Source organism: Oryctolagus cuniculus, chromosome 4 (assembly GCF_964237555.1).
Source record: "Oryctolagus cuniculus chromosome 4, mOryCun1.1, whole genome shotgun sequence".
Classification (NCBI taxonomy): domain Eukaryota; kingdom Metazoa; phylum Chordata; class Mammalia; order Lagomorpha; family Leporidae; genus Oryctolagus; species Oryctolagus cuniculus.
In genome coordinates, this window is record NC_091435.1 from 110,365,236 (window position 1) to 110,384,014 (window position 18,779).

General features: G+C 40.2%; 1 protein-coding gene across 5 annotated transcripts in view; it reads right to left on the reverse strand.

The window, feature by feature from the left end:
• The window catches only part of SAMD7 (sterile alpha motif domain containing 7), a 34,098-nt gene that overhangs the window by 12,431 nt on the left and 2,888 nt on the right, over positions 1 to 18,779 (reverse strand). For 3 of the 5 annotated variants that reach the window (XR_011388063.1, XM_070072537.1, XM_002716392.5), the window contains exons 2-6: positions 13,031 to 13,157; positions 12,217 to 12,341; positions 7,317 to 7,395; positions 4,569 to 5,197; positions 2,602 to 2,723 (exon numbers count right to left, since the gene is read on the reverse strand). Coding sequence is in view for 4 of the 5 variants with exons in the window: in XM_070072537.1 (XP_069928638.1) it covers positions 2,602 to 2,723; positions 4,569 to 5,197; positions 7,317 to 7,395; positions 12,217 to 12,341; positions 13,031 to 13,131 (1,056 nt within the window). In the remaining variant the exon portion in view is untranslated. Of the gene's footprint in view, positions 1 to 2,601; positions 2,724 to 4,568; positions 5,198 to 7,316; positions 7,396 to 12,216; positions 12,342 to 13,030; positions 13,158 to 16,018; positions 16,091 to 18,779 lie in introns of all 5 variants that reach the window. The other 2 variants (XM_070072535.1, XM_070072536.1) reach the window with 2 other exon arrangements.

Sequence of the window (18,779 nt, forward strand, 5' to 3'; positions counted from 1 at the left end):
TTTAAGAAAATAAAGGGGGGGGGGGCGTTGCTGTAGCATAGGGGGTAAAGTCACCACCTGCAGCGCCAGCATCCCATATGGATGCTGGTTTGAGTCCCACTGCTCCACTTCCAATCCAGCTCTCTGCTATGGCCTGGGAAAGCAGTGGAAGACAGCCCAAGTCCTTGGGCCCCTGTACCTGCATGGGAGACCCAGAGGAGGCTCCTGGCTCCTGAGTTTGGATTGGTGCAGCTCCGGCCAGTTGTGGCCATCTGGGGAGTGAACCAGCAGATGGAGGATCTCTCTCTCTCTCTCTCTCTCTCTCTCTGTCTCTGCTTCTCTGTAACTCTGCCTTTCAAATAAGTAAATAAATCTGTAAAATAATGTAAAAAATAGAGGCTATGTTGCTTCAGGGCTATCACTCCCAGTGCTCCCCACTGCATCAGGGGGTTCTCCCCATTTCTGTATGTAACAGCAGGGCGTATGCACAGCAGAGTAGTGGCATCTTGCAGTTGATATCACCTGCAATAGCTTGGAGGAAGTAGACTTTAATGAGGAAACAAAAGCCAGACATGATCCTAAACACATCTGAGAAATACCTAGAAATAACTGCTTTCACTTGGGGTGGGAAAGGGGCACTGACATCTGTGAGGTGAGGAGTCAGTGGACTGTCATGGGACATTTGGGATGATAACTAGGAAATGCATGTAACATTACTTATCATGAGGGCAGTGATTATAAACTACACGTTTATGACTATAGGTCACTGGCTGACAAAGAATAACCAGAATTCAAGCAAGCTCAGTACACCAGACTTCAGCAGTCACATGCTTGTTACCCGGGAGGTTCTTTGTCTCTGTGTTATTGGAACTTAGTAACTTCTTTGCACCAGTGGCTGATGTGGCACTCGACAGTGGTACAGACATGTTTGAAAAATGCATAATGACTACTACAAGATAATAAGGGTATACCCACTTATAGGAGAAATTAGCACAAATTTTTTTACCAGGCTGTGCAAAAAGACAAAAAATGGATGACCTAAGGAACATAATTTGCCTCAGAAGTAATTTGATGTTCTGCTCTTGCTAGAATATAATGAGCTAATGATGAAATTAGCATGTATTGAGTACTTAACCAGGTGCCAGGCACTTGCTAATGCTCACAATCATCCTTTGAAAATGAATTATCACTATCACCCACATTCTATAGATGAAAAACTGAGGCACAGAGAAGAGTGGCAACTTGTCCCAGGTTACACACACACACAGTGGAAAAGCCAGGTTTTGACTTTGTATTGCCTGGCTTCAGAAGCCATACTCTTAGTTACTATTCTATACAGCTTTTCCATAAGTTCCATAAATAGAATTTTTAAAAAGAAAGGAAATAAGAATTCAAAATGTTGTGCTGTAGGAAAACACTTCACAAAACTGAGTTCTGAAAAAAATCAGCTATAAAATCAGTTAATTGTGATACAGTTAAACCATAATGTCCTTTTGTTGTTTTAGCATGCAAACCAAAGATAATGAGACCACATTGAGCAGATACTTTGTTGCTCAGAATTGTGTTACTGAATCACTCAAAAAAGAAAGTTATATGCATGAAAATGGAGTTGTGGCATAAACCTCAAAAAGTTACCGATCCTTGATTATTGTCACCAATTTTCCCATATGAGTGAGACTAGTTTTCTCTCCAACTGTTCTGAAAGTCCACTATAACTTACCTACCAAATTGAATTATGTGTGTCTGCATTTTTATGTATGTTCTAGCATAAACATGGATCCTCAAAATAGTTAATTTTCTACTTCTCCATTCTATCACTTTCTTGTCCTACTAAGAATGAAGTAGACATTTCTATAACTTAAGGAACAGCCTCAAACTTGATGTGGAAGAATGTGCTCTAAAGCTGTAGATGAACAGGGAACATAGTAGACATTCTTCATTCTTTTTGGATGTTTAGCCTCTGAATTTCCCTCTAATTCTGGGAGAATCCCTACTTTTCAGGACTCTTGATGGCACAGAAGCTAAAGCTGGACACTGACTTTCTCAGCCTCTTCTGATGGTGGGGTATGGGCTCATGATCTAAGCTCTACCAGCCAGGGGCACCTGTTCCAGAGGAGACAATGACATAAAAAGGGGAATGAGTAGGAATCCTCTCTGGGGACAAAATGCAAGTCTGACAAAACTCACCAAGCAGGTTACACAATTCAAGCTGGCTGGCTTCTCTGGTTTGGCTGTCACTTGTCCCTCACAGGATCACATGTTTGGAGTTTGGATGCAGCGTGGTGATGCAGGGCTGATGGAATCTTTGAGAGGGAGGGTAGTGGGAATTCCTTAGGTCACTGGGGGCACTGCCCTAGGAGATGAATACTAGTCTCCTGGAGTGAGTTCTGATGTTTTAAAAGCCTGAGTTTGACCCCAGGGTCTCTGCCTTTTCGTTTCCAAGTGAGATCCTTCCTTTCACATTGCCATCTGTGCTGCTGTGACTCACACAACAGGGCCCTTGAACCTCCAAAATTGTGAGCTAAACAGATCTCTTTCTTTTTTTATAAAGTTAACCTACCTCGGGCATTTCATCATAGTGATGATCACATACTTTTATGAAAAGACTAAAATACAGATCACCTGAGCATAGTGTGAACAACCGGGAAGGTTGCTGATGAAGTTGTGCACATCGTCCACTGTCCATTTCTGAATATCTGCATCCAAACACAGATGTTCTCTGATTGTAACAAGTGCCTGGGTTCCTTGGAAATGGAAAGAAGATTATTTGGTGATATAAAAATTTCCAGGGACAGTTCGGAGCACAGGTTACATTAACTGTCTCGTATTCTGTCACCACAGCATGTTCCCTGAAACTGATGTGTGAACTCCCTCAGAGATATGACATTACTGGGAGATAGTTCCTAAAAGCTTAGCTACCTTGTTTTTCTTACTCCCCTCTAAAAGGATTTTTAAAGGCAGCATTATGGTAAATGAACAAAGAAATTCTAGATTTATGCAACCTCCTCCCAGGTTCCAACAGAAATGTTCTGTGGGTTTCATTCTCCAAATTAACACTACCACATTCCACGGCATTTTGTGATGACTATACTCTCTGGGTGATGCAAGAATTTTGTTGCACCTATATCAAAATAACAAATTAACACTTTGCAGGGAGGCAGTTGTATAGAGGCTAAAGAACACACACTCCAAAATTCCTGTGCCTTAAAATATTTTTACCTAAAGAAGTTCTAGGACGCTAAACAGCATGTATGTTTTCAGGTTTGTGTGTTCACTCTTTCAGGTTCAAAGGTATCACAACTGTAAGTATGACGGAAGACAATGCTCCTGATTAACTGTTGATTTTTTCCCCCACACTTAAGTGCAAGGGAGTGAAAATTTATACTATAAATCAAGAAGTCATCCTATTTTGTGTTAAAAAAAACTAATAGTAAATTAAATGAAAATTTAAGTGAAAAATTCTGGTAGATTTCCCAATACTTCCTTATACTTACTTTCTCAGCCTTGGTTGAAAACTCTCTTTTTTTTTTTTAACTTTTATTTAATGAATATAAATTTCCAAAGTACGATTTATGGATTACAATGGCTTCCCCCACATACCGTCCCTCCCACCCACTACCCTCCCCTTTCCCACTCCCTCTCCCCTTCCATTCACATCAAGATTCATTTTCGATTATCTTAATATACAGAAGATCAGCTTAGTATACATTAAGTAAGGATTTCAACAGTTTGCTCTCACACAGAAACATAAAGTGAAAAATAATAGATGATTTTTTTTTAAATGATGATGAAATCAGATCAGACCTATTGTCATGTTTAATCCCAGTGAGAGTCAAGTTGGGAGTTGATAATTTCTTTTTTTTTTTTTTTTTTTTTTTTTTACAAAGGATCAGTTTAGTATACATTAAGTAAAGATTTCAACAGTTTGCACCCCCTTAGAAACACAAAGTGAAATATATTGTTTGAGTACTCGTTATAGCATTAAATCTCAATACACAGCACATTAAGGACAGAGATCCTACATGAGGAGTAAGTGCACAGTGACTCCTGTTGTTGACTTTACCAATTGACACTCCTGTCTATGGCATCAGTAGTCTCCCTATGCTCCAGTCATGAGTTTCCAAGGCTATGGAAGCCCTCTGAGTTCTCCGACTCTTATCTTGTTTAGACAAGGTCATAGTCAAAGTGGAGGTTCTCTCCTCCCTTCAGAGAAAGGTACCTCCTTCTTTGAAGACCTGTTCTTTCCACTGGGATCTCACTCGCAGAGATCTTTTGCCAGAGTGTCTTGGCTTTCCATGCCTGAAATACTCTCGTGGGCTTTTCAGCCAGATCCGAATGCCTTTAGGGCTGATTCTGAGGCCAGAGTGAAAACTCTCTTAATTAGCATTACATAAATAGAGGCTAGTTTCATTGATACAGCTTATTAGATCTGATGTAATGAAGTGACTTTAAGAAGAGGTAATTCCAAACAGGATTAAGAGAATGAAGGGTAAAAAGAGGCACGATGGTCACATAGAGGCACTATGCAATAACTCAAGGACTGGCATTCTTTGGTTCACAAGGACTGCTAATGGCCCCTGGACACCCACCTGGCAGAGCCGCTGGAGGAACTGCAGGACAAGCCCCATTCCTTTCCCCACAGACTGCAAAGATCTGCTCTGAAGTCTTCTCTTTCCCACCATCCCAGGCCTTTGCTTCCAGGGGAGCCGCCTGGGATCCCCAGGGATTCCTGTGAGTGGGCTCAAGCTCTCCACAGGTACTGGAAAGAGCACTCAGCGGCTTTTCATGGATTTCATTTGACTTCTGATTGTCATGCGCTGCAGTTTCCAGGTCTTTTGCATACTCAGTCTCTTCATAGGGACTTGCAGGAATCTGGCCTAGGATTTTTTCCTCTGCTTGAGTTGTGGAACTCTGAGTATCACTGTCTAGAACTTTCTGATTCTCCGTGCCTCTTCTGAGTCGACGGCATTTCTGTCCCCAGCTGTCTATAAAGTGTGGGCCGGTTGCCACCAGCATGGGGTTTTCCTGAAGGTTTCTGAAGGTGCTTCTGTGAAAATGCAGGTCGCTGGCAGGGTGCACACTCCGGCTGTGATAGGCAGCCAGGCCAGCTGGGAGACCAGAACCATACAGCAATGGTACACCTAGGCCTGCTAGCCCCTTAGGACTAACTTTTTCCATTCTCCTTTGCTGGTAAATAGCATACATTTCCATTTCTGTCCTAAAATCAAAACAAGATGTTTTATGCAACCTAAGAAAAACCATTAGAAATATTATTTTAATGGCCCCTTGTCTTTCCTAAGATAGCACTGCTATTTTTTCCTGCATCCCACACTGCTTCTCTGAAGTCTGATCAATGGAAACATGAATCCCCACAAAGCCAATGGGGAAGCAGAGTTTGGCATTGGATCTGAAGGTGAGGGGTTTGGCTGAATATCACCATGGAAGTTCAAGGCCAGTCTTTAGAACATAACCTCTAATAGGGAAAGTTTAGAAGGGATGGGGTAATAGGACAGGTTAATATCTTGCCAGAGATTAATCTTCAAAGAAATTAAAGTACAGGGAAGAAGTTTAAAACCCTGCAGTAAAATCTGAGAGGGACTCAGGAAAGATAACCAGTCAACCCCAGTCTCAACAGTTATAAATCAATGTAAGTGGCTGGGAAAGGTGAACAGGGCTAAAGACCTGTTGGTGCTTTTGTTTACCTCATTTTAAATAATTTTTAAACATTTATTTTCATTTCATTTGAAAATCAGGGAAAGAGATGAGATCTTTCACCTGCTGGTTCCCTGACCAAATGCCCACAATGGCCATGACTGGGCCCGGCCAAAGCCAGGAGCCCTGAACTCAATCTGGGTCTTGCACGTTGGTGCCGGGGACCCAAACCCTTAAGCCATCACTGCTGCCTCCCAGGCTGTGCATCAGAAGGAAGTTGTATCTGAAGCAGAGGAGCGGAGACTCAAACTAGGTGCTCTGGTATGGGGTACAGACATCCCAAGTGATGTCTCAACTGCTGAGCCAGAGGCTGCTCTTGCTTCTTTCACTTTGCTTTTGGTCATCACCTGAACCCTTTAGTGTTCAGTGACAAGAAAATTGACTCTAAGCCTTCTCTCTCCCTAGGCCACACCCTAGACATTAGTGTTTGCTTTCCTTGTCACTGGTGGCCACTGTTAAGCCGAATGGGGTTGTCTGGGCTCCGGTGGTATAGTCTGAAGTGAGGTTGGAAAAATTGGCTGCTGCCTTTTAGCAAGTTTGAAGTTGTTTTAAACAGAAATGCCAATGTGAATTTCGGAGGAATCACAAGGCATTTAATTAGGGAACACTGTCAAACTACTGTAATCTGTAGACTCCTACCACTATTACCTTTATGGTGTGGTTTCTCATCTCCTTTTTAATCCTTAAAAAACCTGTGAATACGTTTATTTTTGTAATCTGCCTGAAATGCTTTCTGTACATAATCAGGGTGTGTGTGTGCACACATGTGTATTCAAGTATTATATAGATACACTTATTAATTTGTCTTGTCAAAAAAAGAAAAAAGAAAAAACAAGACAATTTGTCTTATCTAAAAGAATACTTCAGAAAGTTCATGGAAAATTGAATTAAAATGTGAGTTGATGTTGGTACAGAAAAATTTTGAAATCTGCAAATGAGGAGTACTCAAAAAATTCACAAAAATCTTAATCATGAAACACACACACACACACACACTGCATGCTCCAATTTCTGAGTCTTTTGCATCGTCATCCTCTCCATAAGGAACTGCTTGAGTCTGGCCTAGGATTTTTTCCTCTTGCATTTTCGAACTCTCAGGATCACTGTCTAGAACTTTCTCATGCCCTGTACTTCTTGAGTTGATGACAATTCTGCCTCCCAGCTTTCCATAAAGAGTGATCTGGTTGCACGCACATATATACATAACAAATGAATAAATGAAAAACAGATTGGATAGAAAATAAATAAAATTTGGGATGGGTGTTTGGCACAGAGGTTAAGACACCACTTGGGACACCTGCATCCCGTGCCTGTGTTCAAGACTGAGCTCCACTGCTGATTCTAGCTTCCTTGCTAATGTGTACCCTAGGAGACAGCAAGTGATCCTCAAGTACTTGGGTCCCTGCTACTGCATTGGAAACCTAGATGGAGTCCAGGTCTCCTGGCTTGAGCATGGTCCTACCCAGCTGTTGCAGACATTTGGATAGTGAGCTAGCAGAATTCTCTGTGTCTGTCTCTCTCTCAGTGTATATATCTTTGATTTTCAAATAAATAAATAAATAAATAAATAAAAATTAAAAAAAAATCCTTATAGAAAAATAAGGAAAACAACACTGTTAAGTTACCTGGCAGTATGACGCCTTTGGGTCATTTCATTCCTTCTGGTCACTGCCTTTACAGATTCAGATGGTAAAATGCCCCAACCTTAAAAAAAAAAAAAAAAAAAAAAAAAAAACACACACACACACACAAAGAAGAAACAAAACAAAACAAAACAAAAATCATGATCCACAAATTAAAACCATGCATTTGACTACAGTAAGGTCAAATATAATGATTTAAACAATATCTGTGGGCCGGCGCCATGGCCCATAGGCTAATCCTCCGCCTTGCGGCACCGGCACACTGGATTCTAGTCCCGGTCGGGGTGCCGGATTCTGTCCCAGTTGCTCCTCTTCCAGGCCAGCTCTCTGCTGTGGCCAGGGAGTGCAGTGGAGGATGGCCCAAGTGCTTGGGCCCTGCATCCCATGGGAGACCAGGAGAAGCACCTGGCTCCTGCCATCAGATCAGCGCGGTGCGCCAGCCGTGGCGGCCATTGGAGGGTGAACCAATGGCAAAAGGAAGACCTTTCTCTCTGTCTCTCCTTCTCTCTCACTGTCCACTCTGCCTGTCAAAAAAATAAAAAAAAAAAATAAAAAAAAATAAACAGTATCTGCAAAACAAAAGCATCTGAGCACAGTGTTAGAAGTGTTATTAGATTGGCCGGCACTGTGGCTCACTTGGCTAGTCTTCCGCCTGCGGCACCAGCACCCCAGATTCTAGTCCTGATTGGGGCGCCAGATTCTGTCCCGCTTGCTCCTCTTCCAGTCCAGCTCTCTGCTGTGGCCTGGGAAGGCAGTGGAGGATGGCCCAAGTGCTTGGGCCCTGCACCCGCATGGGAGACCAGGAGAAGCACCTGGCTCCTGGCTTCAGATTGGCGCAGTGCGCAGGCTGTAGCAGCCATTTGGGGGGTGAACCAACGGAAAAGGAAGACCTTTCTCTCTGTCGCTCTCTCTCTCACTGTCTAAATCTGCCTGTCCAAAAAAAAAAAAAAAAAAAAAAGAAATGTTATTAGATCATTGCCACTCAGTTTCTTAGATTCATTTTGGTGATAACTGATAAATGTTAGGTAATTTTTGATTTCTTTGATTAACTGTTGGTCTAACATCTGGTGACAATTTCTTGTTGTGTAGGAGCTGTAAATCAATCTCCTGGCCTCTTGCTTTTTGTTTATTTTTGTCTTTAAATTCTACTTATTTAATGGGGCACAGAGTGAGGTGTTTTCATAAATGTACACATTGCTGAATGATTGAATCCAGTTAAGTAACTTATTCATGTTTTTTTTTGTATGGAAAGAACATTTAAGGCCCCCTTTTTCCAAGGTAAAAAATGTAGCACACAGTGCACTGTTACCAACTGTAGCCTCACGCTATAGAGTGGCTCTCCAGAGCCAATATCTCCTATCTAACAGAAGCTCTGCCTCCTTCAATGGACACCTCCTCACTGCCTGCCTCCCTTCATCTACTGCTCTTGAAGTAAAAATTTATAGGTTTTTTTGGGGGGAGGTAGAAGAGGAAACAGTTGACTTTTTTTTTTTTTTAAAAAAGAGTACTTCTTGATGTATAGAAATCCTAGAAAGAAATGCAATGAGGCTTTAAGTAGATAACGCTACACAAATTGCTCAATGCACACTTCAGTATATCTAAGGTGGAATTATTTTTTCAGAAGGATTTTTCTGGAATTTCTGGCAGCAATTCCATCCTTCTGCTCATGTCAGCCTTCCAAAGTATCTTACAATAATGGCGGCAGCACACAATTTTTAGGCTCTGCTCTTGCCTGGCATACAACTTGATGCTGTGTTGATTTTCCCCTTTTCTGGCCTCATAATGCACTCACAGCATACCTTGGTGCTTTCCAAACCACCTATCATGTAGGACTAGTTTTAGTTATTTTCTCTTTACCTTTCTAACCCATCAGCAAACAATTCTTTATAAAATACAAGAAAATGACTTTCTAGGAAATGGAAATGAAAACAAGGGAAAATAGAAGCACATTTTAAAAATTATTGGATTAACAGACTTAAAATTACCCTGTCAAATGGCTGTACCATTGTCTAAGCCCTTCCTCTCTCTTGTGTGTATAAATCCTTACAGACAACAACTACAGACTACATCATCAAAGTGGTATGTGCACAAAATATACTCAGTTATACACTGTTGCAGTGGATGATATTTTTTCTTGTGTAAATTTGCTCTCCTTAGTAAGAGTAAGCACCATGAGGGCAAAGCTATTTCTTATACTCACTTAGCACCAAGCTAGCAAAGCTCATTAAATTCCTCCTAATAATCTATCTTGAAATAAACCATATTTTTTTAATGAAATTCTTTGTAGTTTGTAGATTCTGAGACTGGATGATGTGACCTATGGAAAGTCTTCTAACTCTAAAGGTTTTTATAGTCCAGTGGCTTCAAGATACTCTTTGGGATAACTGGCACACATGAAATTGCCAAGCACGGCACTGCGTGTGATACAGATAAAGTTCATATGGAAAAGTCCAGTTTAGGGGACATAATACTAATTCCCAGATGCTAGCAATCTCTGAAATCTGGACTCACTAAATCCATTCTAAGGTTCTTTCTCTCTCCCAAATAGGTGACACCAAATAATAAAACACCAACCTTCACTGCTAGTTAAGCTGTACTAATTCACTCCCTGCTATCCCCATGTTAGATCCCATGTTAGCTCCTGTTCTGCTTAGTGGCTCAGTTTCTGTAGTACTGAGGCGCTAACTTGCTCCTGCTATTCTGACACTTCAGCCTTAAAGCAAGAGACCTATGTCCTTGCCTGTCAGTTTATCCAAATATTGGCAGCTGATGGGTTCTTCATGATGGAGAGTGGCTCTCTGATTCAGCAATGAAACTATTTTACTAGTCTATTGATTTGTGGCCTTTAAACCTGAGCTACAGATTACTGGATTCTTACTGGCAGATGGGCTTCCATCCAGCATTTGCTATGGGCAATGCCTCCTTTGGTTCTTAGACTACTCCACTGGGTAGGTCTAGTTTCAAATCCAACAAGGGCTACATTCCTTGGATGCTCACTCGTGTTGCAGTTCAATGGTTCCACGTCCTGTGGTAGGCAACTTGCTCAAATTGAGGCAGGCACTCTTTTCACTGGCCCAGGCACAAATCCTATTTTCTACTTGTGTTCGGGTTTTCACTCACATCATTCCTATGTAGTAAGAGTTGTTGGAGTTGCAGACCAGGGACAGAAACTCATGAATCTAGTACAAGGGAGATAAAATCTTCAGTGTTGTAAGAAAACTCATCACCTGATTGTTCTTGATCTCTACCAGTCATGCTTTTATCAACAAAACTTTGCTCAAATTGCTGTTATTAAGATCACTAACGATCTCCACAAAGCGCTAAATCTAATGCTGTGTTCTCAGTACTCCTCTCACTTGCTCTATAAGTGGCTTACTAGACAAAGTTGCTCACTTTCTAAGACTCTTTCTTCCCATGGCTTTCAGGCCACCATATTCTCTTGGATTCTTCCCCCGCTCACTGATTTGCTCTGTCCCTTTCTCATTCTGCCTCATCTTCTGGACTCACCCCAAAGAAGATCTTATGTAGTCTCACGCAAGCCTATGACTTCCAAAGCTGTGTCTCCAGAAGTCCTCCCTGAACTTCAGCTGTCTTCCTGACTGGCTGGCTGTCTGCATCTCAAGTGCACTGTGAGCAAGCTAAGTCCCTGATCTCTCCCTCTCCCTCTCCCCAAGAACTCTGTTCCTCCCACAGTCTTCCTTAACTCAGGGAATAATGACTGCACCTTTCTGATTACTCAGCTCCAAATTTCTGGTATCATTCTTAATATAATGGTACTTCAGAAAATTTTGTGGAAAAGTTGAATTTAAGGATAAATTTATTTTTGATGCAGAAAACTTTCTAAATTCATGCATGCTTTTCATAATATGCATCTCCATGAGATTTTTAAAGAAATTACATATATAATTTCAAAATTGTTTCCACCAAAATAAACATTTATTATTTAGAGATTTATTTATTTATTCAAAAGGCAGAGTTATGCGTGCGCGCACACACACACACACACACAGAGCGAGGGAGAGAGAGAGAGGGAGAGAGAGAGACAAAGAAAGAGAGAGAATGGATGCAATGGCTGGGGTTAGGACAGGCTGAAGCCAGGAGTCAGGAGCTCCATTTGGTCTCCCAAGATGGAGTGGCAGGGATCCTCTGCTGCTTTCCCAGACATGTTGCAGTTGGCAGCTTAACCTGCTGTGCTACACCCAGTACCTCCATTAGGCCCTCCCTCCATTATGTTTTTGAAACACTCTCCTACCTCTCTCACCTTCCAGATTCAAACTGAAAAGATCCTATTGTTTCTGCCTGCTGTGAAAATAATTATAGACTCCACCACTCCTTACTACTCCTACTGTTACCACCCAAGGTCACACCATCATAGCCTTTTGACTATTTAAATAGGCTGTTAACTCCTATCAGTTTATCCCAAGTACATTAAACCTATCAAGTCTGTTCTCATCTCAGCAGTTAAACTGCTCTTGGAAAAATAAGATCCAAACCACCCCACTCCTTTCTTGAAGTCCTCCTTTTTACTCAGAAAGAAAGCCAGGTTCTCAGTATAACATATCAGGCCCCATATAAACTGCTCCAAGCCCATTAACACTCAGATCTCATTTCCTCCTAAGCTCATTAGTTCCTCATGTATAGATTAGACAGTAACACTGCCACTCTTCATGTTATTGAGGAGAAGATTGTGTTCAGAGAAATTCAGCAACTTACATTTGGTCACACAGGGATGGCACCACAATTTGAACCTTGTAGAAAATACAAGCATAACCAACACACAGTTCTACCTCTAAAGTCTAGCAGAAAAATGAGAAAAGTGTAACACAGTCATCCAGATCACAGTGGCTCCACAGGATGAGATCCAAACATCTATTTTCCATACCTGAGTAGAGATGATTAGACAACATACTTGGCATATTTGTGTTTGGTAGAACAGAGGATCCAAATTGGGAAGGAACACAAAACTGTCTCAGGTCAGTTGGTGCTATAGTGGAAGGCAATATATCTCTAGGAGAAAAAAAAATGATATTGCACTAGGTAAAATGAGGACAGAGTTACACAAAATTTCTGATTCTTAGATAGTGAGGTTTATTTACTTGTTTATTTTTATTTGAGACACAAAGAAAGATCTCCCACCCCCTGATCCACTATGACTGAAAATAGAAGCTGGGAACTCAATCCAGCTCTTCTATGTGGTTGACATGGACCCAATTATTTGAGCCGTCACTGCTGCCTCACAGGGTCCACATTTATTTTGTCAAACTCCAGTGATCTCTACAATTCCAACTTTATTGTTCACATTGCATGAACAAGAATAAATGGATCTTATTTTTTCTCATAAAGTCAAAAAATTCTACAGAAAAGAATTGTTCTATCACAAGAAATATAGGTTACCCAAATATGATGGACTTCATTGCCCTGTTCTCTTTCATAAGTAGAAGTAGTAACCCCCCAATATGACTGTATTTGGAGACAGGGCCTTCAAGGAGGGGATTAACATTAGAGGAGCTCTAAGGGCAGGGCCCCCACCTGACAGAACTTGTGTCCTTTTAAGCAGAGGAAGAGATACTAGATCTCTCTCTCTAAACACACACACACACACATTGTGGCTTTAAAGTAACAATGAGGTTAATATTCCAAAACTTAATGATTATCCATTATTTCCTCGATGAGACCATTACATTGGAAAGAAATACCTGTCCACAATTGGAGGTCCAAATGGTGAGGGAACCAGTGGGATCCTCTGCTGCCCAGAAGCTGTCAATAAAGGGTTTACAGCCATCGTGGGATTCGTCATCAATATCTCTCACCACTGATTGAGTTCTAAAATGAACCAGATAAGTGTATCAACAAATAATCCCACGTTTTGAGACCTATTTGAATTCTTGAAAACCCTTTGCATTTTTTCCAACACTTGGGAATGCTACCTACACCAAGTTTTCAGTTATGCAAAAACCCTCCATAGCAAGCACCCAGACACAACCATAGAATTCGGTGTCTTATAATTATGCCCTTGGAATCTGCTGAAAGTCCACAGATAAGATCATATAATACTACAAACAATAATAAAAAATAAACTAGGCTTGTAAGATTCCAGAAACAGAGGCTGGTGCTGTGGCTTAGCAGGTAAAGCTGCCGTCTGCAGTGCCAGCATCCCATATGGGCGCCAGTTCAAGTTTTGGATGCTCCTCTTCTGATCCAGCTCTCTTCTGTGGCCTGAGAAAGCAGAAGGTGGCCCAAGTCTTTGGGCCCCTGTACTCACATGGGATACCAGGAAGAAATTCCTGGCTCTTGGCTTTGGACTGGCATAGCTCTGGCCGTTGCGGCCATCTAGGGAGTAAACCAATGGATGGAAGTTCTCTCTCTCTCTCTCTCTCTCTCTCTCTGCCTTTTCAAATAAAGTGAATAAATCTTTTAAAAAAAGATTCCAGAAATATACATAAACTTCCTTTCTTACAATTTGTTTTGATTTTTATATTTCTAGAGGTACAAATGCAAAAATTTTCCTGTATGTTCAATCTTTGGAAAAGTAGTTCCATTTGGTTGATAATATTAAAACAGAAAAGGAGAGAAGAGAATCTTCATAATGGTTAAAAATATATCTAGTTAGGATGGCTTCAAAAAGACTATATGAGACTATATTTAATTAGAACAGGTGACCAAATTATATCAAAGCTTCCATAAGCAGAAGTATTCATATGCATGCCTTCAGAACCTACTGATCAGAAAAAAAGAACAACTGTTCAAGAGATATATTTTGCTTTATGTTTTTGTTAATTATTAATATCCTTTGAATAATTTCAAATGCCAAATACTAGTGAAAGAGATAACTTTAACCGCTTTCTTCTTTCTTTGTTATATTCCTATGTGCATATTTGACCTAATTTTTAAGTTAATTCATATATGTGGTTTAAAACTACAATGTAATGGTATTTAAATATGTATGAGTAAAAAACAAATAAATAAACATTCAATCACTTCTTCAGTTTCTTTTTCAAATCTAAACCTACTGATCAAATTAGAAATTCAAATCCAAGGGTCACCTAACATTGGCTTTTACCATGTATCTTTTTCTTTTCTTTAAGTTCTTCTTGTTCATTTATTTTCACAGTATTTCTGTGAGGGCAGTATAATTTACTCTCTGATACTGTCCTTAGAGGGCTTAGGAACAGTATAGTCAGGATTAGAATAAAAACATTTGACAGGTGCCTGCAAGCCATGGTGAGGATGCCAACGGAGAACACAGGCTGGATCACATGTGAGCTTGCAACTCTAGCCCACACCCTGCCCTGCAGCTTGAAATCTCAGCTGCTCCACATAAGGCTTGGTGCACAGCCTCCTTCTCTCCCCTAGATCACTGTCAACAGAGCAATATGGAATACAACTTGGTGTTTCATCTTGAACTGTTGTATTTTGATATTTACCTTGCATTGATGGTCTCAAGCTGAAGTTTGATCTTCCCCATGAGTGAGACAGAATCTTTGAAGATATAGAGCTATAGGGACTATGTAGAACAGGTCTCCAAAACTGATTTGTCTACTGAAACTTTATTCCCATTGAACAACCACTCTCATTTCCCCCAACTCCCACCCTTGGCAACAACTATCATATTCTCTGCTCCTATGAATCTGTTTCAGATACTTCACAGAATTGTAAAATCATGCAGAAGTCATCCTGTTTCAACTGCCTTATTTCACTTAGCATATTATCCTCCAGGCTCATCCACTGTGCACTTCAAAATTTGTTAGGACAGTAGCCCTTGTGTTAAGTGTTCTTGCCACATGGACACACAAAAAATGAACAAAAACTAAGGGACATGAGGAAACCTTGGAAAGTGTTGAACGTATCTGTTACCTTGACTGTGGTGAGGTGTGTGCATATGTACAAGTTCATCCACTTGTAACATCCACTTGTAACATTAAATATGTGCAGCAATATCAGTTCTTCTTCAATAAAACTGTTTACACTCTGCATTCTATGTTATGTGTGAGACAAATCAGGAGGAAGGAGAAGAAAAAGGGAGAAGGAAGAAAGGAAGAGCAGAGAATGGTTTAGACTGATCACCCCAATCGTCCTTCATGTGTGCTACTGTGGGAAATGCCATGGAAGTGAGTCACCGCAAGAAGGATTTTTGAATTCAACTGGGGCTCAATTCTGCCCCAGTTGAGGACTCCGAAAGAAAACTTGTGATCCACGCCTCAGAACTGTCGCAGTGAAGGACAGAGTTGGCCATTCACTGAGTGCACAATTCTCCCTTATACTTTCCTTAACTCTGAGCTGGATTTGGCAAGCTCCTGTGGTGTGGGAGGAAACATTCAGAGTGAGAAGCAGACAGATACACATGATGACAAGTGACCTCTCTGGCTGCAGGTGAACTCTGAAGGTGGCTATGAAGGTGTAAGGTAGAGCAGCAACAGTGTTTACAGCGCTGTTCAAAGAATAGTTACTTTCTAATGCCACCCCACTAAGTCACCAGCACCAATGCCTTTCCTCCCAAGTGCCAGGTTCCCCAGTTACAGGCACATTTTACAAGGCTCTGTAGAGTCCATTCATTGCACTAGCACAACAAGATATTTTTCATCATTATTCACACGTTCAGTAAGACTCAGTGCTATCAGGCCAACAGGAAAGGAAGCATCAAAGGCAAGTCTCATCTAATTGACCACTAAAGCCATCCTCAGTACCTGGTCTGTTCTTGATTCCATGATTCTTAGGTCTCACATTCTTTGCTTTTGCAATGCCAGATAGGGTTGAACCTAATTTATAAAATTTTATTACTTATGATGTGATGAATTATTATTTCATAATTAAGCCACTAAATTTTTTCCTAAAATGCAAACTATTCCCAATGTCTATGAAAATGTTTCCCACATCACGTAATGGGAGGAAAACAAGTCATTGACAACTGCAACACCTGAGTCTCAAAGTACTGAGCTACATCTTGTTCCCCTGGTTCCTTTTCAGCCTTTTGACTATGAGCAAGTACTTATTTTCTTTGCATTATCATATCTATTGTTGCCCCAATCTTTTAAGAAAAAAGCATTGCCTTGCCTCATTTGTATACCCAGAATACGTTTTTACATTTTAGAGCCATTTAGGTTCACAGCAAAAGTGAGCAGCTGATACAGAGTTTCTTTTTACTCCCTGGTCCCTTACATACACTGCCTCTCTATCAAGCAGAAGGTACATTTTTACAATGGATGAACCCACATCTACACATCATTGTCACTCAAAGTCCAAAGTTTACACTTTTGATTTTGTACTTTCTATGAGTTTTGATAAATGTATAATGGCATGTATCCACTATCACAGTATTATGCAGACTAAATTCACTGCCTTAAACTAAATTACATATAGTCTTATAAATATTGTTTAATAGTATATTAGAGTTTTATTTTATTTATTTACTTATATAAAGGGAACAGATTTCATATATTTCATGTATACCATTTAGGAGTAGAATGATACTTCCCATACCACTTCCTTATTTTCTTATAGTTTTTGCAATCACATTCTTTCAAATTACTTTATAATCCCCACTAAATAAAGACTTCAACAAGTACTAAGTAGAGAGACTACTGTTCCTCAGGAATATAGACAAGGGCTATAAACAATAATCAAATATCAAGATGTCAACTTCACTCATATACTTTACATTTTTCATACTCTATATACTAGTTATCACAGATCACAGAAAGCATGATATTTTTATTTTGGGACTGGCTTATTTCACTAAGTATAATGGTCTCCAACTGCACCCATTTTGAATTGAATTTTCTATGGTTAAGTAGTATTCCATGATGTATATGTGCCACATTTTCTTTATCTACACATCAGTTGATGGAAATCAGGTTGATTCCATATCTTAGCTGTTGTGAGTTGAGTTGCCATTAACATGAGGGTTATAGATAACTCTTCCATATGCTTATTTTATTTCTTTGGGGGTAAATTACCAAGAATGAGATGGCTGGATCATATGGTAATCTATTTTCAGATCTCTGAGGAGTCTCCATACTGTTTTTCATAATGGTTGTACTAGTTTAAATTCCCACCAACAGTGGATTAGGGTACCTTGTTTACCACATCCTTCCAGCATTTGTTATTTTTTGATTTTTGGATGATAAACATCTAACTAACTAACTGAGGTGAAGTGAGACCTCATTGTGGTTTTTATTTGTATTTCCCTAATAGCTAGTGATCCTGAGCATCTTTTCATGTGACTGTTACTTGACTGTATTTCATCCCTTGAAAGATGCCTGTTCTTATCATTACCCCATTTCTTACGTGGATTATTTTTGTTGTTGTTGAGTTTCTTGAGCTCCTTACATATTCTGGATATTAATCCTTTATCAGATGCACAGTTTGCAAATATTTTCCCCCATTGTGTCACTGACTCTACACTTTGTCTAGTGTTTCTTTTGTTGTGCAGAAGCTTCTTAGCTTGATGTAATCCCATTTGCCTATTTTTGTTTTTATTGCTTCTGGGATTTTATCCAAGAAGTCTTTGCTTAGGCCAATGTCCTGCAGTGTTTCTCCTATGTTTTTTCCAGTAATGTAAAGGTTTAAGGTCTTAGGTTTAGATCCTTGATCCATTGATTGTTAAAGGTCATAAGGAAGGGATCTAATTCCATATTTCTGCATGCAGAGATCCAAATTTCCCAACACCATTTGGGAAAAGACTTTCCTTTTTCCAGAGACTGATTTTAGCTTATTTGTCAAAGATTAGTAAATCAAACTTACTTTAAGCAAGTACACTCATGACACTTTCAAGGAAATATTTTGAGGTTGAGCAGACTTTTTCACTTCATCAGCCATGTAGATACTTGAATGTCCAAGTCTATTGTCTTCAAAACCAACATTTTGGGGGTCCTAGACCAGATAATCTAGTCTTTAAATATTAACTTTGACATTACCAGAGTGTTTTCTTATATTTTAGACACATGGACAAATTGTGTACTAAGATCACTTTGCTATAGGCAATGAAATGGTCCTGTGTAAAGTGTAGATTGGGGTATAAGTTTGGGTGCAGAGCGTGTATAGTAATCCCAAGCTGGGGAGAATGCTGGTGCTTAGGTCTGCATTCAGGAGGATTTCTCTGACCTGGAGCTTTAATCCTGGATGCCCCGCACATTAGCAGGATGAAGACTCCTTAATCTCCTTCTTCAGACTCTTACCCTCAACAAACCCCTCTGGCAGCACATAGACGATTTAGCTAGTGCTAATTCTGTCTCAACTGATTAGGGCAGCAGTTGTAAGACATGAACTTCATGAACTAAAGGCCTTGCCAAGTCAGCAGATATGCACTGAAGGCTTTCCTGGTGCAGAGTGGGCAGGTGCCAATTCAGTTGTATTTGTCAACATCAGCAGATGGAAGACCACTGTCTCTCTGCTTATGCCTCTCTTTAATTCTTTCAAATAAATAAATAAATCTTTTTTTTGATAGGC